The sequence below is a fragment of the Argopecten irradians genome, chromosome 3, assembly GCF_041381155.1.
Source record: "Argopecten irradians isolate NY chromosome 3, Ai_NY, whole genome shotgun sequence".
NCBI lineage: Eukaryota > Metazoa > Mollusca > Bivalvia > Pectinida > Pectinidae > Argopecten > Argopecten irradians.
The window spans coordinates 67,805,590-67,832,851 of record NC_091136.1 but is presented as its reverse complement, the minus strand read 5'-3'; the positions used below and the strand labels follow the sequence as shown (position 1 = coordinate 67,832,851).

At 41.0% G+C, this 27,262-nt stretch overlaps 1 protein-coding gene across 1 annotated transcript in view; it reads left to right on the top strand.

Annotated features, from left to right (window-relative positions):
* The window catches only part of LOC138319410 (calcium-independent protein kinase C-like), a 69,184-nt gene that overhangs the window by 18,148 nt on the left and 23,774 nt on the right, over nt 1-27,262 (top strand). Inside the window, exons 3-6 of the mRNA XM_069262524.1 lie at nt 21,151-21,319; nt 22,685-22,716; nt 23,776-23,861; nt 26,801-26,930. Of these exons, the coding sequence (XP_069118625.1) occupies nt 21,151-21,319; nt 22,685-22,716; nt 23,776-23,861; nt 26,801-26,930 (417 nt within the window). The remainder of the gene's footprint in view (nt 1-21,150; nt 21,320-22,684; nt 22,717-23,775; nt 23,862-26,800; nt 26,931-27,262) is intronic.

Below are 27,262 nucleotides of genomic sequence, written 5' to 3'. Positions count from 1 at the left end.
AACTTGTATAAATTTTGGCTCTGACCCCCCCCGGGGGCAGGAGGGGCGGGGCCCAATAGGGGAAATAGAGGTAAATCCTATAAATCGCTACTTGTCCTAGAGTTCTGCATGGATTGTAACCAAATTTGGCCACAAACATCCTTGGGGGAGGGGGAACAGAACTTGTATAAATTTTGGCTCTGACCCCCCAGGGGCAGGAGGGGCGGGGCCCAATAGGGGAAATAGAGGTAAATCCTTTAAAACGCTACTTGTCCTAGAGTTCTGCATGGATTGTAACCAAAATTAGCCACAAACATCCTTGGGGGAAGGGGAACAGAACTTGTATAAATTTTTGCTCTGATCCCCCAGGGGCAGGAGGGGCGGGGCCCAATAGGGGAAATAGAGGTAAATCCTTTAAATCGCTACTAGTCATAGAGTTCTGAATGGAATGTAACCAAATTTGGCCACAAACATCCTTGGGGGAAGGGGAACAGAAATTGTATAAATTTTGGCTCTGGTCCCCCGGGGGCAGGAGGGGCGGGCCCAATAGGGGAAATAGAGGTAAATCCTTTAAATCGCTACTAGTCATAGAGTTCTGAATGCAATGTAACCAAATTTGGCCACAAACATCCTTGGGGGAAGGGGAACAGAACTTGTATGAATTTTGGCTCTGACCCCCCGGGGGCAGGAGGGGCGGGGCCCAATAGGGGAAATAGAGGTAAATCCTTTAAAACGCTACTTGTCCTAGAGTTCTGCATGGATTGTAACCAAAATTAGCCACAAACATCCTTGGGGGAATGGGAACAGAACTTGTATAAATTTTTGCTCTAATCCCCCAGGGGCAAGAGGGGCGGGGCCCAATAGGGGAAATAGAGATAAATCCTTTAAATCGCTACTAGTCATAGAGTTCTGAATGGAATGTAACCAAATTTGGCCACAAACATCCTTTGGGGAAGGGGAACAGAAATTGTATAAATTTTGGCTCTGGTCCCCCGGGGGCAGGAGGGGCGGGGCCCAATAGGGGAAATAGAGGTAAATCCTATAAATCGCTACTTGTCCTAGAGTTCTGCATGGATTGTAACCAAATTTGGCCACAAACATCCTTGGGGGAGGGGGAACAGAACTTGTATAAATTTTGGCTCTGACCCCCCAGGGGCAGGAGGGGCGGGCCCCAATAGGGGAAATAGAGGTAAATCCTTTAAAACGCTACTTGTCCTAGAGTTCTGCATGGATTGTAACCAAAATTAGCCACAAACATCCTTGGGGGAAGGGGAACAGAACTTGTATAAATTTTGGCTCTGATCCCCCAGAGGCAAGAGGGGCGGGGCCCAATAGGGGAAATAGAGATAAATCCTTTAAATCGCTACTAGTCATAGAGTTCTGAATGGAATGTAACCAAATTTGGCCACAAACATCCTTGGGGGAAGGGGAACAGAAATTGTATAAATTTTGGCTCTGGTCCCCCAGGGGCAGGAGGGGCGGGCCCAATAGGGGAAATAGAGGTAAATCCTTTAAATCGCTACTAGTCATAGAGTTCTGAATGGAATGTAACCAAATTTGGCCACAAACATCCTTGGGGGAAGGGGAACAGAACTTGTATGAATTTTGGCTCTGACCCCCCGGGGGCAGGAGGGGCGGGGCCCAATAGGGGAAATAGAGGTAAATCCTTTAAAACGCTACTTGTCCTAGAGTTCTGCATGGATTGTAACCAAAATTAGCCACAAACATCCTTGGGGGAATGGGAACAGAACTTGTATAAATTTTGGCTCTAATCCCCCAGGGGCAAGAGGGGCGGGGCCCAATAGGGGAAATAGAGATAAATCCTTTAAATCGCTACTAGTCATAGAGTTCTGAATGGAATGTAACCAAATTTGGCCACAAACATCCTTTGGGGAAGGGGAACAGAAATTGTATAAATTTTGGCTCTGGTCCCCCGGGGGCAGGAGGGGCGGGGCCCAATAGGGGAAATAGAGGTAAATCCTTTAAATCGCTACTAGTCATAGAGTTCTGAATGGAATGTAACCAAATTTGGCCACAAACATCCTTGGGGGAAGGGGAACAGAACTTGTATAAATTTTGGCTCTGGTCCCCCAGGGGCAAGAGGGGCGGGGGCCAATAGGGGAAATAGAGGTAAATCCTTTAAATCGCTACTAGTCATAGAGTTCTGAATGGAATGTAACCAAATTTGGCCACAAACATCCTTTGGGGAAGGGGAACAGAAATTGTATAAATTTTGGCTCTGGTCCCCCGGGGGCAGGAGGGGCGGGGCCCAATAGGGGAAATAGAGGTAAATCCTTTAAATCGCTACTAGTCATAGAGTTCTGAATGGAATGTAACCAAATTTGGCCACAAACATCCTTGGGGGAAGGGGAACAGAACTTGTATAAATTTTGGCTCTGTCCCCCCGGGGGCAGGAGGGGCGGGGCCCAATAGGGGAAATAGAGGTAAATCCTTTAAATCGCTACTAGTCATAGAGTTCTGCATGGAATGTAACCAAATTTGGCCACAAACATCCTTTTTGGAAGGGGAACAGAACTTGTATAAATTTTGGCTCTGGCCCCCGGGGGCAGAACAGGTGGGGTCCAATAGGGGAAATAGAGGTAAATCCTATAAATCGCTACTTGTCCTAGAGTTTTGCTTGGTTTGTGACCAAACTTGGCCATAAACATCCTTGGGGGAAGGGGAACAGAACTTGTATAAATTTTGGCTCTGACCCCCTGGGGGCAGGAGGGGTGGGGCCCAATAGGGGATTTAGAGGATAATATTATAATTCCTTCAGAAAAGAAACAATGAACCTGTATTCAGAACATTACTTGGCATTACAAACCAGGTGAGCGATACAGGCCCTCTGGGCCTCTTGTTCATAGTGGTTAACAAAAAAGTATTGACCAATCAGAAAGTCAGATTTAGTATGAAAGCAAAGAATAATTAATTGTTTGTATACTGATTGTACACTGCTGTTGATGTGGCCCTACACATGAATATTCTGACTGTACACTGCTGTCTCTATATTGATGTGGCCCTACACATGTATATATAAAGACTGTACACTGCTGTCCCTATATTGATGTGGCCCTACACATGTATATATACAGACTATACACTGCTGTCCCTATATTGATGTTGCCCTACACATGTATATATTGATTGTACACTGTTGTCCCTATATTGACGTGGTCCTGCACACATATATATATATATACTGACTGTACACTGCTGTTCCTATATTGATATGGTCCTACACATGTATATTCTGACTATACACTGCTGTCCCTATATTGATGTGGCCCTACACATGTATATACTGACTGTACACTGCTGTTCCTATATTGATGTGGCCCTACACATGTATATACTGATTGTACACTGTTTTCTCTATATTGATGTGGCCCTACACATGTATATACTGATTGTACACAGCTTTCTCTATATTGATGTGGCCCTACACATGTATATACTGATTGTACACTGCTGTTCCTATATTGATGTGGCCCTACACATGTATATACTGATTGTACACTGTTTTCTCTATATTGATGTGGCCCTACACATGTATATACTGATTGTACACAGCTTTCTCTATATTGATGTTCACATGGCCCTACATATGTACATACTGACTGTACACAGTAACACTGGACATGTAAAGGTGAGAGGTCACCTACCCAGTAAAGGTGAGAGGTCACCTACCCATGCATCTCGTCCTGGGCCCACACAGTAACACTGGACTTGTAAGGGTGAGAGGTCACCTACCCATGCATCTCGTCCTTGGCCCACCCAGTAACACTGGACAGTTAAAGGTGAGAGGTCACCTACCCAGTAAAGGTGAGAGGTCACCTACCCATGCATCTCGTCCTTGGCCCACCCAGTAACACTGGACAGTTAAAGATGAGAGGTCACCTACCCAGTAAGGGTGAGAGGTCACCTACCCAGTAAAGGTGAGAGGTCACCTACCCAGTAAAGGTGAGAGGTCACCTACCCATGCATCCCGTCCTTGGCCCACCCAGTAACACTGGACAGTTAAAGGTGAGAGGTCACCTACCCAGTAAAGGTGAGAGGTCACCTACCCATGCATCTCGTCCTTGGCCCACCCAGTAACACTGGACAGTTAAAGATGAGAGGTCACCTACCCAGTAAAGGTGAGAGGTCACCTACCCATGCATCTCGTCCTTGGCCCACCCAGTAACACTGGACAGTTAAAGATGAGAGGTCACCTACCCAGTAAAGGTGAGAGGTCACCTACCCATGCATCTCGTCCTTGGCCCACCCAGTAACACTGGACAGTTAAAGATGAGAGGTCACCTACCCAGTAAAGGTGAGAAGTCACCTACCCATGCATCTCGTCCTGGGCCCACACAGTAACACTGGACATTTAAAGGTGAGAGGTCACCTACCCAGTAAAGGTGAGAGGTCACCTACCCAGTAAAGGTGAGAGGTCACCTACCCATGCATCTCATCCTGGGCCCACACAGTAACACTGGACTTGTAAGGGTGAGAGGTCACCTACCCATGCATCTCGTCCTTGGCCCACCCAGTAACACTGGACTTGTAAGGGTGAGAGGTCACCTACCCAGTAAAGGTGAGAGGTCACCTACCCAGTAAAGGTGAGAGGTCACCTACCCATGCATCCCGTCCTTGGCCCACCCAGTAACACTGGACAGTTAAAGGTGAGAGGTCACCTACCCAGTAAAGGTGAGAGGTCACCTACCCATGCATCTCGTCCTTGGCCCACCCAGTAACACTGGACAGTTAAAGATGAGAGGTCACCTACCCAGTAAAGGTGAGAGGTCACCTACCCATGCATCTCGTCCTTGGCCCACCCAGTAACACTGGACAGTTAAAGATGAGAGGTCACCTACCCAGTAAAGGTGAGAGGTCACCTACCCATGCATCTCGTCCTTGGCCCACCCAGTAACACTGGACAGTTAAAGATGAGAGGTCACCTACCCAGTAAAGGTGAGAAGTCACCTACCCATGCATCTCGTCCTGGGCCCACACAGTAACACTGGACATTTAAAGGTGAGAGGTCACCTACCCAGTAAAGGTGAGAGGTCACCTACCCATGCATCTTGTCCTGGGCCCACACAGTAACACTGGACATGTAAAGGTGAGAGGTCACCTACCCAGTAAAGGTGAGAGGTCACCTACCCATGCATCTCGTCCTTGGCCCACCCAGTAACACTGGACTTGCAAGGGTGAGAGGTCACCTACCCATGCATCTTGTCCTGGGCCCACACAGTAACACTGGACTTGTAAGGGTGAGAGGTCACCTACCCAGTAAAGGTGAGAAGTCACCTACCCATGCATCTCGTCCTGGGCCCACACAGTAACACTGGACAGTTAAAGGTGAGAGGTCACCTACCCAGTAAAGGTGAGAGGTCACCTACCCATGCATCTCGTCCTTGGCCCACACAGTAACACTGGACAGTTAAAGGTGAGAGGTCACCTACCCAGTAAAGGTGAGAGGTCACCTACCCAGTAAAGGTGAGAGGTCACCTACCCATGCATCTCGTCCTGGGCCCACACAGTAACACTGGACATTTAAAGGTGAGAGGTCACCTACCCAGTAAAGGTGAGAGGTCACCTACCCATGCATCTCGTCCTTGGCCCACCCAGTAACACTGGACTTGTAAGGGTGAGAGGTCACCTACCCAGTAAAGGTGAGAGGTCACCTACCCATGCATCTCGTCCTGGGCCCACACAGTAACACTGGACTTGTAAGGGTGAGAGGTCACCTACCCATGCATCTCGTCCTTGGCCCACCCAGTAACACTGGACAGTTAAAGATGAGAGGTCACCTACCCAGTAAAGGTGAGAAGTCACCTACCCATGCATCTCGTCCTGGGCCCACACAGTAACACTGGACAGTTAAAGGTGAGAGGTCACCTACCCAGTAAAGGTGAGAGGTCACCTACCCAGTAAAGGTGAGAGGTCACCTACCCATGCATCTCGTCCTGGGCCCACACAGTAACACTGGACATTTAAAGGTGAGAGGTCACCTACCCAGTAAAGGTGAGAGGTCACCTACCCATGCATCTCGTCCTTGGCCCACCCAGTAACACTGGACTTGTAAGGGTGAGAGGTCACCTACCCAGTAAAGGTGAGAGGTCACCTACCCATGCATCTCGTCCTGGGCCCACACAGTAACACTGGACTTGTAAGGGTGAGAGGTCACCTACCCATGCATCTCGTCCTTGGCCCACCCAGTAACACTGGACAGTTAAAGATGAGAGGTCACCTACCCAGTAAAGGTGAGAAGTCACCTACCCATGCATCTCGTCCTGGGCCCACACAGTAACACTGGACATTTAAAGGTGAGAGGTCACCTACCCAGTAAAGGTGAGAGGTCACCTACCCAGTAAAGGTGAGAGGTCACCTACCCATGCATCTTGTCCTTGGCCCACCCAGTAACACTGGACTTGTAAAGGTGAGAGGTCACCTACCCAGTGAAGGTGAGAAGTCACCTACCCATGCATCTCGTTCTGGGCCCACATAGTAACACTGGACATTTAAAGGTGAGAGGTCACCTACCCAGTAAAGGTGAGAGGTCACCTACCCATGCATCCCGTCCTGGGCCCAGTTTGGTATGGCTGTTCAAATATCGAGGCAATGGATGTTTTATTTAAAAAAATTGGAGTTATTGCAAAGTCTGTTGTAATAGATCCTGAAAGTACCAAGTAAAAACTGTTGTATAAAAGTTACAGAGTGCTATTTAATTAATACCTGTAATGATCACCTGTAGTACTTATTAATTAATACCTGTAATGATCACCTGTAGTACTTATTAATTAATACCTGTTATGATCGCCTGTTGTAGTAATCTGATCATTAGACTAAATAGGGTGATACTTTGATGCATGCTAATATGTGTAACAACACCTGACAGAGCACGCCTTCTTTATCTACCGTAATATATGTGTATACTGCACCCAGACTCACAAATAAAATTACTGGCAAAAAGGCTTTCAGATAAGTAATTAGATTAAAAAAGTAAATTTAATTAAAACAAAAATGATAAATAACACTAAAAGTCTCTAAGAAGGTATAGATTTTTATTTCGAAAGCAATCATTTAAGTTATTAAGCATGCAATTGAGACTAAGGAAATGTATGTACATATTGTTTTAGATTTTATGATTCATGTTTTAAATAAATGTATTTCTATATTATATGACAGTTTTATATGCAATGAGTATCAGTTATGAAGATCCTACGCCAATAAGATGCACAGATTTCAGAAGTGCTTATCAATGGTAAATGTACTGTTATTAAGCAGACGTCTTAATCTTATTATGAAAAAGCATCCTTATTTGACCTAGCTACTTAAATTTATCTACCAAAGCTACTTGTTATACATGTACAAATCCATGGAATTCAAGTGTGTCTGGTGTTTACACTATGAATTAATTGTTTGTCAGGGTTTACACCATGGAATTAATTGTTTGTTAGGTGTTTACACCATGGAATTAATTGTTTGTCAGGTGTTTACACCATGGAATTAATTGTTTGTTAGGGGTTTACACCATGGAATTAATTGTTTGTTAGGGATTAACAACATGGAATTAATTGTTTGTCAGGTGTTTACACCATGGAATTAATTGTTTGTTAGGGGTTTACACCATGGAATTAATTGTTTGTTAGGGATTAACAACATGGAATTAAATGTTTGTCAGGGGTTTACACTATGGAATTAATTGTTTGTCAGAGATTTACAAAATGGAATTGTTTGTTAGGGGTTTACACTATGGAATTAATTGTTTGTTAGGGATTTACACCATGGAATAAATTGTTTGTCAGGGGTTTACACCATGGAATTAATTGTTTGTTAGGGGTTTACACCATGGAGTTAATTGTTTGTCCATGGTTTACACCATGGAATTAATTGTTTGTTAGGGGTTTACACTATAATTGTTTGTCAGGGGTTTACACCATGGAATTAGTTGTTTGCCAGGGGTTTACACTATGAATTAATTGTTTGTTAGGGGTTTAAACCATGGAATTAATTGTTTGTTGGAGTTTTACACCATGGAATTAATTGTTTGTCAGGGGTTTACACCATGGAATTGATTGTTTGTCATGAATTTACAACATGGAATTAATTGTTTGTCAGGGGTTTACACCATGGAGTTAATTGTTTGTCCATGGTTTACACCATGGAATTAATTGTTTGTTAGGGGTTTACACTATAATTGTTTGTCAGGGGTTTACACCATGGAATTAGTTGTTTGCCAGGGGTTTACACTATGAATTAATTGTTTGTTAGGGGTTTAAACCATGATATTAAATAATTGTCAGGGGTTTACACTATCGAATTAATTGTTTGTTAGGGGTTTACACCATGGAGTTAATTATTTGTCCATGGTTTACACCATGGAATTAATTGTTTGTTAGGGGTTTACACTATAATTGTTTGTCAGGGGTTTACACCATGGAATTAATTGTTTGTCAGGGGTTTACACTATGAATTAATTGTTTGTTAGGGGTTTAAACCATGATATTAAATGTTTGTCAGGAGTTTACACTATAATTGTTTGTCAGGGGTTTACACCATGGAATTAATTGTTTGTCAGGGGTTTACACTATGGAATTAATTGTTTCTTAGGGGTTTACACCATGGAATTAATTGTTTGTCAGGGGTTTACACTATGAATTAATTGTTTGTTAGGGGTTTACACTATAATTGTTTGTTGGAGGTTTACACCATGGAATTAATTGTTTGTTAGGGGTTTACACAATGGAATTAATTGTTTGTCAGGGGTTTACACCCTGGCATTAATTGTTTGTTAGGGGTTTACACTATGAATTAATTGTTTGTTAGGGGTTTACACCATGGAATTAATTGTTTGTTGGAGTTTTACACCATGGAATTAATTGTTTGTCAGGGGTTTACACCATGGAATTGATTGTTTGTCATGAATTTACAACATGGAATTAATTGTTTGTCAGGGGTTTACACCATGGAATTAATTTATTTGTCAGGGATTTACACCATGGAATTAATTGTTTGTTAGGGGTTTACACTATGGAATTAATTGTTTGTTAGGGATTTACACCATGGAATTAATTGTTTGTCAGGGGTTTACACCATGGAATTAATTGTTTGTTAGGAGTTTACACCATGGAATTAATTGTTTGTTGGAGGTTTACACCATGGAATTAATTGTTTGTCAGGGGTTTACACCATGGAATTAATTGTTTGTCAGGGATTTACAAAATGGAATGAATTGTTTGTTAGGGATTTACACCATGGAATGAATTGTTTGTCAGGGGTTTACACTATGGAATGAATTGTTTGTCAGGGATTTACACCATGGAGTTAATTGTTTGTTAGGGGTTTACACCATGGAATGAATTGTTTGTCAGGGGTTTACACCATGGAATTAATTGTTTGTCAGGGGTTTACACCATGGAATGAATTGTTTGTCAGGGGTTTACACTATGGAATTAATTGTTTGTCCGGGGTTTACACTATGGAATTAATTGTTTGTTACGGATTTACACCATGGAATTAATTGTTTGTTAGGGGTTTACACTATGGAATTAATTGTTTGTCAGGGCTTTACACCATGGAATTAATTCTTTGTTAGGAGTTTACCCCATGGAATTAATTGTTTGTCAGGGGTTTACACTATGGAATTAATTGTTTGTTACGGATTTACACCATGGAATTAATTGTTTGTTAGGGGTTTACACTATGGAATTAATTGTTTGTCAGGGCTTTACACCATGGAATTAATTGTTTGTTAGGAGTTTACCCCATGGAATTAACTGTTTGTTGGAGGTTTACACCATGAAATTAATTGTTTGTCAGGGGTTTACACCATGGAATTAATTGTTTGTCAGGGATTTACAAAATGGAATTAATTGTTTGTTAGGGATTTACACCATGGAATGAATTGTTTATTGGAGGTTTTCACCATGGAATTAATTGTTTGTTACGGATTTACACCATGGAATTAATTGTTTGTTAGGGGTTTACACTATGGAATTAATTGTTTGTCAGGGGTTTACACCATGAAATTAATTGTTTGTTAGGGTTTACACCATGGAATTAATTGTTTGTCAGGGGTTTACACTATGGAATTAATTGTTTGTTAGGGATTTACACCATGGAATTAATTGTTTGTTAGGGGTTTACATTATGGAATTAATTGTTTGTCAGGGATTTACACCATGGAATTAATTGTTTGTCAGGGGTTTACACTATGGAATTAATTGTTTGTCAGGGATTTACACCATTTAATTAATTGTTTGTCAGGTATTTACACCATGGAATTAATTGTTTGTCAGGGATTTACACCATGGAGTTAATTGTTTGTTAGGGGTTTACACTATGGAATTAATTGTTTGTTAGGGTTTACAGCATGGAATTGATTGTTTGTTGGGTTTACACCAAGGAATTAATTGTTTGTCCGGGGTTTACACTATGGAATTAATTGGGTGTTAGGGGTTTACACCATGGAATTAATTGTTTTTCAGATGTTTACACTATGGAATTAATTGTTTGTTGGAGGTTTACACCATGAAATCAATTGTTTGTGCGGGGTTTACACCATGGAATTGATTGTTTGTTAGGGGTTTACACCATGGAATCAATTGTTTGTTAGGATTTACACCATGGAATTAATTGTTTATCCGGGGTTTACACTATGGAATTAATTGTTTGTTAGGGTTTACACCAAGGAATTAATTATTTGTTAGGGGTTTACACTATGGAATTAATTGTCTGTCATGATCAGGGGTTTACACCATGGAATTCATTGTACAATATATTCTAAATCTGGGTCCTGATGCTGGCTTCCTTGTTATAGTGACCTGTACAATATATTGTAAATCTAGATCCTGATGGTGGCTTCCTTGTAACAGTGATCTGTACAATATGTTGTAAATCCAGGTCCTGATGCTGGCTTCGTTCTTACAGTGACCTGTACAATACATTATAAATCTAGGTCCTGATGCTGGCTTCCTTGTTACAGTGACTTGTACAATACATTATAAATCTAGGTCCTGATGCTGGCTTCCTTGTTACAGTGACTTGTACAATACATTGTAAAAATTAGGTCCTGATGCTGGCTTCCTTGTGACAGTGACTTGTACAATACATTGTAAATCTAGGTCCTGATGCTGGCTTCCTTGTGACAGTGACTTGTACAATACATTGTAAAAATTAGGTCCTGATGCTGGCTTCCTTGTGACAGTGACTTGTACAATACATTGTAAATCTAGGTCCTGATGCTGGCTTCCTTGTTACAGTGACTTGTAACAATACATTATAAATCTAGGTTCTGATGCTGGCTTCCTTGTTACAGTGACCTTGTACAATACATTGTAAATCTAGGTCCTGATGCTGGCTTCCTTGTTACAGTGACTGTACAATACATTGTAAATCTAGGTCCTGATGCTGGCTTCCTTGTTACAGTGACTTGTACAATACATTGTAAATCTAGGTCCTGATGCTGGCTTCCTTGTTACAGTGACCTGTACAATACATTGTAAATCTAGGTCCTGATGCTGGCTTCCTTGTTACAGTGACCTGTACAATACATTGTAAATCTAGGTCCTGATGCTGGCTTCCTTGTTACAGTGACCTGTACAATACATTGTAAATCTAGGTCCTGATGCTGGCTTCCTTGTTACAGTGACCTGTACAATACATTGTAAATCTAGGTCCTGATGCTGGCTTCCTTGTTACAGTGACCTGTACAATACATTGTAAATCTAGGTCCTGATGCTGGCTTCCTTGTTACAGTGACCTGTACAATACATTGTAAATCTAGGTCCTGATGCTGGCTTCCTTGTTACAGTGACCTGTACAATACATTGTAAATCTAGGTCCTGATGCTGGCTTCCTTGTTACAGTGACCTGTACAATACATTGTAAATCTAGGTCCTGATGCTGGCTTCCTTGTTACAGTGACCTGTACAATACATTATAAATCTAGGTCCTGATGCTGGCTTCCTTGTTACAGTGACCTGTACAATACATTGTAAATCTAGGTCCTGATGCTGGCTTCCTTGTTACAGTGACCTGTACAATACATTGTAAATCTAGGTCCTGATGCTGGCTTCCTTGTTACAGTGACCTGTACAATACATTGTAAATCTAGGTCCTGATGCTGGCTTCCTTGTTACAGTGACCTGTACAATACATTGTAAATCTAGGTCCTGATGCTGGCTTCCTTGTTACAGAGACCTGTAACATACATTATAAATCTAGGTCCTGATGCTGGCTTCCTTGTTACAGTGACCTGTACAATAGATTGTAAATCTAGGTCTTGATGCATGCTGGCTTCCTTGTTACAGTGACCTGTACAATACATTGTAAATCTAGGTCCTGATGCTGGCTTCCTTGTTACAGTGACCTGTACAATACATTGTAAATCTAGGTCCTGATGCTGGCTTCCTTGTTACAGTGACCTGTACAATACATTGTAAATCTAGGTCCTGATGCTGGCTTCCTTGTTACAGTGACCTGTACAATACATTGTAAATCTAGGTCCTGATGCTGGCTTCCTTGTTACAGTGACCTGTACAATACATTGTAAATCTAGGTCCTGATGCTGGCTTCCTTGTTACAGTGACCTGTACAATACATTGTAAATCTAGGTCCTGATGCTGGCTTCCTTGTTACAGTGACCTGTACAATACATTGTAAATCTAGGTCCTGATGCTGGCTTCCTTGTTACAGTGACCTGTACAATACATTGTAAATCTAGGTCCTGATGCTGGCTTCCTTGTTACAGTGACCTGTACAATACATTGTAAATCTAGGTCCTGATGCTGGCTTCCTTGTTACAGTGACTTGTACAATACATTGTAAATCTAGGTCCTGATGCTGGCTTCCTTGTTACAGTGACCTGTACAATACATTGTAAATCTAGGTCCTGATGCTGGCTTCCTTGTTACAGTGACCTGTACAATACATTGTAAATCTAGGTCCTGATGCTGGCTTCCTTGTTACAGTGACCTGTACAATACATTATAAATCTAGGTCCTGATGCTGGCTTCCTTGTTACAGTGACCTGTACAATACATTGTAAATCTAGGTCCTGATGCTGGCTTCCTTGTTACAGTGACTTGTACAATACATTGTAAATCTAGGTCCTGATGCTGGCTTCCTTGTTACAGTGACCTGTACAATACATTGTAAATCTAGGTCCTGATGCTGGCTTCCTTGTTACAGTGACTTGTACAATACATTGTAAATCTAGGTCCTGATGCTGGCTTCCTTGTTACAGTGACTTGTACAATACATTGTAAATCTAGGTCCTGATGCTGGCTTCCTTGTGACAGTGACCTGTACAATACATTGTAAATCTAGGTCCTGATGCTGGCTTCCTTGTTACAGTGACCTGTACAATACATTGTAAATCTAGGTCCTGATGCTGGCTTCCTTGTTACAGTGACCTGTACAATACATTGTAAATCTAGGTCCTGATGCTGGCTTCCTTGTTACAGTGACCTGTACAATACATTGTAAATCTAGGTCCTGATGCTGGCTTCCTTGTTACAGTGACCTGTACAATACATTGTAAATCTAGGTCCTGATGCTGGCTTCCTTGTTACAGTGACTTGTACAATACATTGTAAAAATTAGGTCCTGATGCTGGCTTCCTTGTGACAGTGACTTGTACAATACATTGTAAATCTAGGTCCTGATGCTGGCTTCCTTGTTACAGTGACCTGTACAATACATTGTAAATCTAGGTCCTGATGCTGGCTTCCTTGTTTACAGTGATCTGTACAATACATTGTAAATCTAGGTCCTGATGCTGGCTTCCTTGTTACAGTGACCTTGTACAATACATTGTAAATCTAGGTCCTGATGCTGGCTTCCTTGTTACAGTGACCTGTACAATATATTGTAAATCTAGGTCTTGATGCATGCTGGCTTCCTTGCTACAGTGACCTGTACAATACATTGTAAATCTAGGTCCTGATGCTGGCTTCCTTGTTACAGTGACTTGTACAATACATTGTAAATCTAGGTCCTGATGCTGGCTTCCTTGTTACAGTGACCTGTACAATACATTGTAAATCTAGGTCCTGATGCTGGCTTCCTTGTTACAGTGACCTGTACAATACATTGTAAATCTAGGTCCTGATGCTGGCTTCCTTGTTACAGTGACCTGTACAATACATTGTAAATCTAGGTCCTGATGCTGGCTTCCTTGTGACAGTGACCTGTACAATACATTGTAAATCTAGGTCCTGATGCTGGCTTCCTTGTGACAGTGACCTGTACAATACATTGTAAATCTAGGTCCTGATGCTGGCTTCCTTGTTACAGTGACCTGTACAATACATTGTAAATCTAGGTCTTGATGCATGCTGGCTTCCTTGTTACAGTGACCTGTACAATACATTGTAAATCTAGGTCCTGATGCTGGCTTCCTTGTTACAGTGACCTGTACAATACATTGTAAATCTAGGTCCTGATGCTGGCTTCCTTGTTACAGTGACCTGTACAATACATTGTAAATCTAGGTCCTGATGCTGGCTTCCTTGTTACAGTGACCTGTACAATACATTGTAAATCTAGGTCCTGATGCTGGCTTCCTTGTTACAGTGACCTGTACAATACATTGTAAATCTAGGTCCTGATGCGGTGGCTTCCTTGTTACAGTGACTTGTACAATACATTGTAAATCTAGGTCCTGATGCTGGCTTCCTTGTTACAGTGACCTGTACAATACATTGTAAATCTAGGTCCTGATGCTGGCTTCCTTGTTACAGTGACTTGTACAATACATTATAAATCTAGGTCCTGATGCTGGCTTCCTTGTTACAGTGACTTGTACAATACATTGTAAATCTAGGTCCTGATGCTGGCTTCCTTGTTACAGTGACCTGTACAATACATTGTAAATCTAGGTCCTGATGCTGGCTTCCTTGTTACAGTGACCTGTACAATACATTGTAAATCTAGGTCCTGATGCTGGCTTCCTTGTTACAGTGACTGTACAATACATTGTAAATCTAGGTCCTGATGCTGGCTTCCTTGTTACAGTGACCTGTACAATACATTGTAAATCTAGGTCCTGATGCTGGCTTCCTTGTTACAGTGACCTGTACAATACATTGTAAAATCTAGGTCCTGATGCTGGCTTCCTTGTTACAGTGACCTGTACAATACATTGTAAATCTAGGTCCTGATGCTGGCTTCCTTGTTACAGTGACCTGTACAATACATTGTAAATCTAGGTCCTGATGCTGGCTTCCTTGTTACAGTGACCTGTACAATACATTAAAATCTAGGTCCTGATGCTGGCTTCCTTGTTACAGTGACCTGTACAATACATTGTAAATCTAGGTCCTGATGCTGGCTTCCTTGTTACAGTGACCTGTACAATACATTGTAAATCTAGGTCCTGATGCTGGCTTCCTTGTTACAGTGACCTGTACAATACATTGTAAATCTAGGTCCTGATGCTGGCTTCCTTGTTACAGTGACCTGTACAATACATTGTAAATCTAGGTCCTGATGCTGGCTTCCTTGTTACAGTGACCTGTACAATACATTGTAAATCTAGGTCCTGATGCTGGCTTCCTTGTTACAGTGACCTGTACAATACATTTATAAATCTAGGTCCTGATGCTGGCTTCCTTGTTACAGTGACTGTACAATACATTGTAAATCTAGGTCCTGATGCTGGCTTCCTTGTTACAGTGACCTGTACAATACATTGTAAATCTAGGTCCTGATGCTGGCTTCCTTGTTACAGTGACCTGTACAATACATTGTAAATCTAGGTCCTGATGCTGGCTTCCTTGTTACAGTGACCTGTACAATACATTGTAAATCTAGGTCCTGATGCTGGCTTCCTTGTTACAGTGACCTGTACAATACATTGTAAATCTAGGTCCTGATGCTGGCTTCCTTGTTACAGTGACCTGTACAATACATTGTAAATCTAGGTCCTGATGCTGGCTTCCTTGTTACAGTGACCTGTACAATACATTGTAAATCTAGGTCCTGATGCTGGCTTCCTTGTTACAGTGACCTGTACAATACATTGTAAATCTAGGTCCTGATGCTGGCTTCCTTGTTACAGTGACCTGTACAATACATTGTAAATCTAGGTCCTGATGCTGGCTTCCTTGTTACAGTGACCTGTACAATACATTTGTAAATCTAGGTCCTGATGCTGGCTTCCTTGTTACAGTGACCTGTACAATACATTGTAAATCTAGGTCCTGATGCTGGCTTCCTTGTTACAGTGACCTGTACAATACATTATAAATCTAGGTCCTGATGCTGGGCTTCCTTGTTACAGTGACCTGTACAATACATTGTAAATCTAGGTCCTGATGCTGGCTTCCTTGTTACAGTGACCTGTACAATACATTGTAAATCTAGGTCCTGATGCTGGCTTCCTTGTTACAGTGACACTGTGTACAATACATTATAAATCTAGGTCCTGATGCTGGCTTCCTTGTTACAGTGACCTGTACAATACATTGTAAATCTAGGTCCTGATGCTGGCTTCCTTGTTACAGTGACCTGTACAATACATTGTAAATCTAGGTCCTGATGCTGGCTTCCTTGTTACAGTGACCTGTACAATACATTGTAAATCTAGGTCCTGATGCTGGCTTCCTTGTTACAGTGACCTGTACAATACATTGTAAATCTAGGTCCTGATGCTGGCTTCCTTGTTACAGTGACCTGTACAATACATTGTAAATCTAGGTCCTGATGCTGGCTTCCTTGTTACAGTGACCTGTACAATACATTGTAAATCTAGGTCCTGATGCTGGCTTCCTTGTTACAGTGACCTGTACAATACATTGTAAATCTAGGTCCTGATGCTGGCTTCCTTGTTACAGTGACCTGTACAATACATTGTAAATCTAGGTCCTGATGCTGGCTTCCTTGTTACAGTGACCTGTACAATACATTGTAAATCTAGGTCCTGATGCTGGCTTCCTTGTTACAGTGACCTGTACAATACATTGTAAATCTAGGTCCTGATGCTGGCTTCCTTGTTACAGTGACCTGTACAATACATTATAAATCTAGGTCCTGATGCTGGCTTCCTTGTTACAGTGACCTGTACAATACATTGTAAATCTAGGTCCTGATGCTGGCTTCCTTGTTACAGTGACCTGTACAATACATTGTAAATCTAGGTCCTGATGCTGGCTTCCTTGTTACAGTGACCTGTACAATACATTGTAAATCTAGGTCCTGATGCTGGCTTCCTTGTTACAGTGACCTGTACAATACATTGTAAATCTAGGTCCTGATGCTGGCTTCCTTGTTACAGTGACCTGTACAATACATTGTAAATCTAGGTCCTGATGCTGGCTTCCTTGTTACAGTGACCTGTACAATACATTGTAAATCTAGGTCCTGATGCTGGCTTCCTTGTTACAGTGACCTGTACAATACATTGTAAATCTAGGTCCTGATGCTGGCTTCCTTGTTACAGTGACCTGTACAATACATTATAAATCTAGGTCCTGATGCTGGCTTCCTTGTTACAGTGACCTGTACAATACATTGTAAATCTAGGTCCTGATGCTGGCTTCCTTGTTACAGTGACCTGTACAATACATTGTAAATCTAGGTCCTGATGCTGGCTTCCTTGTTACAGTGACCTGTACAATACATTGTAAATCTAGGTCCTGATGCTGGCTTCCTTGTTACAGTGACCTGTACAATACATTGTAAATCTAGGTCCTGATGCTGGCTTCCTTGTTACAGTGACCTGTACAATACATTGTAAATCTAGGTCCTGATGCTGGCTTCCTTGTGACAGTGACCTGTACAATACATTGTAAATCTAGGTCCTGATGCTGGCTTCCTTGTTACAGTGACCTGTACAATACATTGTAAATCTAGGTCCTGATGCTGGCTTCCTTGTTACAGTGACCTGTACAATACATTGTAAATCTAGGTCCTGATGCTGGCTTCCTTGTACAGTGACCTGTACAATACATTATAAATCTAGGTCCTGATGCTGGCTTCCTTGTTACAGTGACCTGTACAATACATTGTAAATCTAGGTCCTGATGCTGGCTTCCTTGTTACAGTGACCTGTACAATACATTGTAAATCTAGGTCCTGATGCTGGCTTCCTTGTTACAGTGACCTGTACAATACATTGTAAATCTAGGTCCTGATGCTGGCTTCCTTGTTACAGTGACCTGTACAATACATTGTAAATCTAGGTCCTGATGCTGGCTTCCTTGTTACAGTGACCTGTACAATACATTGTAAATCTAGGTCCTGATGTGGCTTCCTTGTTACAGTGACCTGTACAATACATTGTAAATCTAGGTCCTGATGCTGCTGCTTCCTTGTTACAGTGACCTGTACAATACATTGTAAATCTAGGTCCTGATGCTGGCTTCCTTGTTACAGTGACCTGTACAATACATTGTAAATCTAGGTCCTGATGCTGGCTTCCTTGTTACAGTGACCTGTACAATACATTGTAAATCTAGGTCCTGATGCTGGCTTCCTTGTTACAGTGACCTGTACAATACATTGTAAATCTAGGTCCTGATGCTGGCTTCCTTGTTACAGTGACCTGTACAATACATTGTAAATCTAGGTCCTGATGCTGGCTTCCTTGTTACAGTGACCTGTACAATACATTGTAAATCTAGGTCCTGATGCTGGCTTCCTTGTTACAGTGACCTGTACAATACATTGTAAATCTAGGTCCTGATGCTGGCTTCCTTGTTACAGTGACCTGTACAATACATTGTAAATCTAGGTCCTGATGCTGGCTTCCTTGTTACAGTGACTTGTACAATACATTGTAAATCTAGGTCCTGATGCTGGCTTCCTTGTTACAGTGACCTGTACAATACATTGTAAATCTAGGTCCTGATGCTGGCTTCCTTGTTACAGTGACTTGTACAATACATTGTAAATCTAGGTCCTGATGCTGGCTTCCTTGTTACAGTGACCTGTACAATACATTATAAATCTAGGTCCTGATGCTGGCTTCCTTGTTACAGTGACCTGTACAATACATTGTAAATCTAGGTCCTGATGCTGGCTTCCTTGTTACAGTGACCTTAACAATACATTGTAAATCTAGGTCCTGATGCTGGCTTCCTTGTTACAGTGACTGTACAATACATTGTAAATCTAGGTCCTGATGCTGGCTTCCTTGTTACAGTGACTTGTACAATACATTGTAAATCTAGGTCCTGATGCTGGCTTCCTTGTTACAGTGACCTGTACAATACATTGTAAATCTAGGTCCTGATGCTGGCTTCCTTGTTACAGTGACCTGTACAATACATTGTAAATCTAGGTCCTGATGCTGGCTTCCTTGTTACAGTGACTTTGTACAATACATTGTAAATCTAGGTCCTGATGCTGGCTTCCTTGTTACAGTGACTGTACAATACATTGTAAATCTAGGTCCTGATGCTGCTTCCTTGTTACAGTGACCTTGTACAATACATTGTAAATCTAGGTCCTGATGCTGGCTTCCTTGTTACAGTGACTTGTACAATACATTGTAAATCTAGGTCCTGATGCTGGCTTCCTTGTTACAGTGACTTGTACAATACATTGTAAATCTAGGTCCTGATGCTGGCTTCCTTGTTACAGTGACTTGTACAATACATTGTAAATCTAGGTCCTGATGCTGGCTTCCTTGTTACAGTGACCTGTACAATACATTGTAAATCTAGGTCCTGATGCTGGCTTCCTTGTTACAGTGACCTGTACAATACATTGTAAATCTAGGTCCTGATGCTGGCTCCCTTGTTACAGTGACCTGTACAATACATTGTAAATCTAGGTCCTGATGCTGGCTTCCTTGTTACAGTGACCTGTACAATACATTGTAAATCTAGGTCCTGATGCTGGCTTCCTTGTTACAGTGACTTGTACAATACATTGTAAATCTAGGTCCTGATGCTGGCTTCCTTGTTACAGTGACCTGTACAATACATTGTAAATCTAGGTCCTGATGCTGGCTTCCTTGTTACAGTGACCTGTACAATACATTGTAAATCTAGGTCCTGATGCTGGCTTCCTTGTTACAGTGACCTGTACAATACATTGTAAATCTAGGTCCTGATGCTGGCTTCCTTGTTACAGTGACTTGTACAATACATTGTAAAAATTAGGTCCTGATGCTGGCTTCCTTGTTACAGTGACCTGTACAATACATTGTAAATCTAGGTCCTGATGCTGGCTTCCTTGTTACAGTGACCTGTACAATACATTGTAAATCTAGGTCCTGATGCTGGCTTCCTTGTTACAGTGACCTGTACAATACATTGTAAATCTAGGTCCTGATGCTGGCTTCCTTGTTACAGTGACCTGTACAATACATTGTAAATCTAGGTCCTGATGCTGGCTTCCTTGTTACAGTGACCTGTACAATACATTGTAAATCTAGGTCCTGATGCTGGCTTCCTTGTTACAGTGACTGTACAATACATTGTAAATCTAGGTCCTGATGCTGGCTTCCTTGTTACAGTGACCTGTACAATACATTGTAAATCTAGGTCCTGATGCTGGCTTCCTTGTTACAGTGACCTGTACAATACATTGTAAATCTAGGTCCTGATGCTGGCTTCCTTGTTACAGTGACCTGTAACAATACATTGTAAATCTAGGTCCTGATGCTGGCTTCCTTGTTACAGTGACCTGTACAATACATTGTAAATCTAGGTCCTGATGCTGGCTTCCTTGTTACAGTGACCTGTACAATACATTGTAAATCTAGGTCCTGATGCTGGCTTCCTTGTGACAGTGACCTGTACAATACATTGTAAATCTAGGTCCTGATGCTGGCTTCCTTGTTACAGTGACCTGTACAATACATTGTAAATCTAGGTCCTGATGCTGGCTTCCTTGTTACAGTGATCTGTACAATACATTGTAAATCTAGGTCCTGATGCTGGCTTCCTTGTTACAGTGACCTGTACAATACATTGTAAATCTAGGTCCTGATGCTGGCTTCCTTGTTACAGTGACCTGTACAATACATTGTAAATCTAGGTCCTGATGCTGGCTTCCTTGTTACAGTGACCTGTACAATACATTGTAAATCTAGGTCCTGATGCTGGCTTCCTTGTTACAGTGACCTGTACAATAGATTGTAAATCTAGGTCCTGATGCTGGCTTCCTTGTTACAGAGACCTGTACAGTTTTACATTGTATTCCTGACCTTAACCTTTATATTTGTAGCGGCTTTCGCTGTGGAGCCCCAGAAGGAGCGGGTGTTCCGGGAGCGCGAGGGGCTGCCCCTACGTCGCGGGGCGATGCGTAGACGGGTACATCAGGTTCATGGACACAAGTTTATGGCCACTCTGTTCAGACAACCCACATTTTGCTCATTATGTAGAGACTTCATATGGTAAGTATAAATCTCTTTGACACCCTGGCTTGTATGTTTAAACAAATGGCTATAAATGAATATCATTATGACACTGAATGAATTAATGTAACTTGGAAATGACTTCCTCGTTTTAATGTCTCTGTACTCTAGTAACAAATTATGTAGAGTGCATGGAAAAAGCTAATTAACACAGAGCTAGCTTTAAATGCTGCCATTGCGACCTTGACTGTTGTAGATGATGATACTGATTTTGACAATGACCTTAACTTGACCTCTACTTGTAATGAATTTACTTACTATATTGTAATAATAAATGAATTATTAAATACAAGAGATACCCTCATTATCTTCTGAATTATTTGATAAGTTTAACTTTGAAATTGTGCAGCAACTGTGGAAACAAAATTATGATGCAGAGAAGAACCTTAAAGTTGAGTGACTGATTCTACTGATGACAAAAGATGCACAGTTGATTGTATTGGCTAAACACAATGTTTTATGTGGGAAGTTTATATGTGTATGGAGTAGACAGATATAAAATGACATTAGCACATTTAAGATTTGTGTCTAGTGAAAATAATCCCATGGAATGTTTGGATAATGTGCTGCATGAAACAGGTTTAGCATACATTAAGATCACTCAACCATAACTATGCTAGATTTGTGCATACTGCAGTATGCTATTGGATACCAAAGTTGTCAAGGTATAATCTGACCCTACTCCAGACTAAATATAGACTAGGGCAGGTGTCACATTCTTTAGGAGCTAATTATATCAAATGACCTCCCACCCCTCCACCACAACTTTGATATATACCTCTACCCATCTCATTTGGCTGTATAATTCTCTCCATCCCACCATATATATATAAATAAACATATTCCTGAAGAGCCATCATGAAATGGTGAATGTACAAGAGGAAAGTCGTTGACTTTTATTTTTTATATATTCAACTCTACATGGACACATACTTTTTTCTTGGTTTATATATATATATATCTTTGACCCAGCCATAATATTTATTCACCTAGCTATACAGCCCATGAGTAGTATATATCAACCAGTATTCACATCTCTCAAACAAATGTGTTCAAACATATTTTCATGCTCACCTGTATTTGACATATTTCTCAGTGTCTAGATTTCAAACTTTCATTTTCCACACGTGTATACCTACCTGTCTTCACAGATATTTGACACATCCTTCCAAATTTAGACTCATCTCTTATGACTCTTTAGACTCTGAACTTATCTCTTCCACATGTGTTTAGGTATACATGTTTTTCACAACTCCCTTGTTTCAGTTGTATTACACAAATGTATATTTCCCTTCTCTAACAATCATGCAATTCAACTATGGTATATATTTTTGTTTGTTCCAGGGGATTATGGAAGCAGGGGTATCAGTGCCAAGGTAGGTCAATCTCTATAGTCAATGGCAAAGATTTTATCACAATTATCACAAGTCTAAATTACATTTGACCCTGTGTATATATTTTACATTGGACCCTGTGAATATATTTTATTATCCCCTGCTTTCTCTGAAATGGGGGATATTAATTTGGGTTTTGTCCGTCTATCTGTCTGTAATACTTCGTGTCCGTGCAATAACTGTAACAAATGTAAACCGATGGTGACAAGGTTAAATGCCTTAAGGGCTCGGCCAAGTTTGATCACGACTGTTGATGGACCTTATGTAGGGGAGTTATGGCCCTTTGAATTACTAAAAAGGTTATTTTCTGCCACTTCTGTACAATAACTGTAATAAATATTAACCGATTTTCTTCAAACTTGGTAACAAGGTTGAATACCTTAAGTGCCTGGCCAGTTTCGATCAACTCTTTCAGCAGATGTTATTTATCAGAGTTATGGCCTTTTTATTTACTACAAATGTAATTTTTCTGCAGTTTCTGTGTAATAACTAACAAATGTTGAAACTAATGTTGTTAAAACTTGGTAACAAAGTTAAATGCCCTTAGCAAAGTTCGATCGCAACTTTTGGCAGATCTTAAATAGCAGGGTTTAGGCCCTTTGATTTAATAAAAAAAAAGTCATTTTTTGCCACTTTTGTACAATAACTGTTATAAATATTAACCGATTTTCCTCAAACTTGGTAACAAAGTTAAATGTCTTAATGGCTCGGCGAAGTTCGATCCCCACTTGCGACAAACCTTATTTAGCATGGTTATCAAAGGAGGCCCTTTGATTTAATAAAAAAAAGTCATTTTCTACCATTTCCCTGCAATAACTCTAATAAATATTAACCAATTTTCTTCAAACTTGATAACAGGGTCAAATGCCTTAAGGGCTTGGCCAAGTTCGATTGCCACAGCATGTTTCAACCAAGGTTAAACCTAACCTCAATAATTTTTTCCTACAATAAGTCCTGAAAGCGGGAGACGGAATTCCACGAATTTGCTTGTATTTGACCATGTTTGTGTATTTTACATCGGACGTTGTTTGTATATTTTAGTGTGTACATGTGTAGTTCACAAGCGATGCCACCAACATGTTGTCACAAAGTGCCCGGGATCTAAGGACTCGGCGGCACCAGAGGAGGTAAGTTACCAAGGAAGTTGTTCACAATTATCAGGGGAGGCAATACTGGAAGTTGTTCACAATTATCAGGCGAGGCAATACAGGAAGTTGTTCACAATTATCAGGGGAGGCAATACTGGAAGTTGTTCACAATTATCAGGCGAGGCAATACAGGAAGTTGTTCACAATTATCAGGGGAGGCAATACTGGAAGTTGTTCACAATTATCAGGCGAGGCAATACAGGAAGTTGGTCACAATTATCATGGGAGGTAAATACAGGAAGTTGGTCACGATAATCAGGGGAGGTAAATACAGGAAGTTGTTCAGGAATATCAGGGGAGGTAAATACAGGAAGTTGGTCATGATTATCAGGGAAGGCAATACAGGAAGTTGTTCACAATTTTCATGGGAGGTAAATACAGGAAGTTGGTCACAATTATCATGGGAGGTAAATACAGGAAGTTGGTCACAATTTTCATGGGAGGTAAATACAGGAAGTTGTTCAGGATTATCATGGGAGGTAAATACAGGAAGTTGTTCAGGATTATCATGGGATGTTAATACAGGAAGTTGTTCAGGATTTTCATGGGAGGTAAATACAGGAAGTTGGTCATGATTATCAGGGGAGGTGAATACAGGAAGTTGGTCACGATTATCAGGGGAGATAAATACAGGAAGTTGGTCAGGATTATCATGGGAGGTAAATACAGGAAGTTGGTCAGGATTATCATGGGAGGTAAATACAGGAAGTTGGTCACGATTATCATGGGAGGTAAATACAGGAAGTTGATCACGATAATCATGGGAGGTAAATACAGGAAGTTGGTCACGATAATCAGGGGAGGTAAATACAGGAAGTTGGTCATGATTATCATGAGAGGTAAATACAGGAAGTTGGTCATGATTATCATGGAAGGTAAATACAGGAAGTTGGTCACGATAATCAGGGGAGGTAAATACAGGAAATTGGTCACGATAATCATGGGAGGTAAATACAGGAAGTTGGTCACGATTATCAGGGGAGATAAATACAGGAAGTTAGTCACGATAATCAGTGGAGGTAAATACAGGAAGTTGTTCAGGATTATCATGGGAGGTAAATACAGGAAGTTGTTCAGGATTTTCATGGGAGGTAAATACAGGAAGTTGGTCAGGATTATCAGGGGAGGTGAATACAGGAAGTTGGTCACGATAATCAGGGGAGGTAAATACAGGAAGTTGGTCACGATAATCAGGGGAGGTAAATACAGGAAGTTGGTCATGATTACCAGGGGAGGCAATACAGGAAGTTGTTCACGATAATCAGGGGAGGTAAATACAGGAAGTTGGTCATGATTATCAGGGGAGGCAATACAGGAAGTTGGTCATGATTATCAGGGGAGGCAATACAGGAAGTTGGTCACGATTATCATGGGAGGTAAGTACAGGAAGTTGGCCAGGATTATCAGGAGAGGTAAATACAGGAAGTTAGTCACAATTATCAGGGGAGGCAATGCAGGAAGTTGGTCATGATTTCACGGGGATAGAAAATACAGGAAGTTGGTCAAAATTATCAGGGGAAGTAAATACAGGAAGTTGGTCACGATTATCAGAGGAGGTGAATACAGGAAGTTGGTCACGATTATCAGGGGAGGTAAATACAGGAAGTTGGTCACGATTTCCAGGGGAAGTAAATACAGGAAGTTGTTCACGATTATCAGGGGAAGTAAATACAGGAAGTTGGTCACGATTATCATGGGAGGTAAATACTTGAAGTTGTTCACGATTATCAGGGGAGGTGAATACAGGAAGTTGGTCATGATTATCAGGGGAGATGAATACAGAAAGTTGGTCATGATTATCAGGGGAAGCAAATACGGGAAGTTGGTCATGATTATCATGGGAGTTAAATACAGGAAGTTGGTCATGATTATCAGGTGAGTTGAATACAGGAAATTGGTCAGGATTATCAGGGGAGGTGAATACCGGAAGTTGGTCACAATTATCAGGGGAAGTAAATACAGGAAGTTGTTCACAATAATCAGGGGAGGTAAATACAGGAAGTTGGTCATTATTATCAGGGGAGATGAATACAGAAAAATGTTCACGATTATCAGGGGAGGCGAATACAGGAAGTTGGTCACGATTTCCAGGGGAAGTAAATACAGGAAGTTGTTCATGATTATCAGTGGAAGTAAATACAGGAAGTTGGTCACGATTATCATGGGAGGTAAATACATGAAGTTGTTCACGATTATCAGGCGAGGTGAATACAGGAAGTTGGTCATGATTATCAGGGGAGGTAAATGCAGGAAGTTGGTCACGAATATCATGGGAGGTAAATATATGAAGTTGTTCACGATTATCAGGGGAGGTGAATACAGGAAGTTGGTCATGATTATCAGGGGAGGTGAATACCGGAAGTTGGTCACAATTATCAGGGGAGGTAAATACAGGAAGTTGGTCAGGATTATCAGGGGAAGCAAATAGGTTTAGTTAAAGCCAAAAGGAGAAGATAGTAATGAACATTTGTAATTTTTAGCAGTGAATATAAAGACAACCATCAGACATTCTAATCAAAATCAGTTTTTATTCAGTGAAACCATTCATTTTAAGGTTCAATGAAAATCATGTTCCCATAATAAAATCTACCACAAATTTTAATGGCCATGGTAAGGTCTCTTCAGAATATCTTCTTGCTCAATGAGATGATAAAAACAATTATGGAACACAAAGACAAGCTATAAAATCTGGTCATATTTGCACTATTAGGCTACTCTAGTTTAAATGAGGAGGTAGAAATATGTTATGATAAGTTATAGGCAGCGTGGCGAATCATACCTCAACCTACCTCTTGATGTGATTATAAGTTTGGCTCATTGTACAATAATATATCTTGATGTAGAATAGCTCTGTCAATAGCATATTATACATTATATGGCTATGATGTAATGATTATGATATTTGGTTTTTTTTCCAGACATCAGGTACAAGATTTAATATAAATATACCACATAGGTTTAGCGTACATAATTATAAACGACCAACATTTTGTGATCACTGTGGGTCTCTGCTGTATGGACTGTTCCGACAGGGACTTCAGTGTGAAGGTAAGTATCATTTATCTCCCCTTGTTAGGTGATGAAATCTCTACCAATGCATTGTCTATGACAACCTCATGGTCCGTAACAAGTTTTATACTGGTGGAACCCCATCTGAACGGTCAGGATGATCTGTAGCCAAAATATTGTATTATTTTAAAAGTGTGATCTCCTACCTGCTTAAGTGATTTCAAGTAAATTTGTTACGGAATTCCATTTGAGGAGGACAATCTGGAATGTATAGATAAGACTAACCCTGCTTAAGAGGTATTTTGCCGAAAGTGAAATAGTTAAGATACTGGAAGTGTCACAGTCTTATAGAAACAGAGGTGGGTATCCTA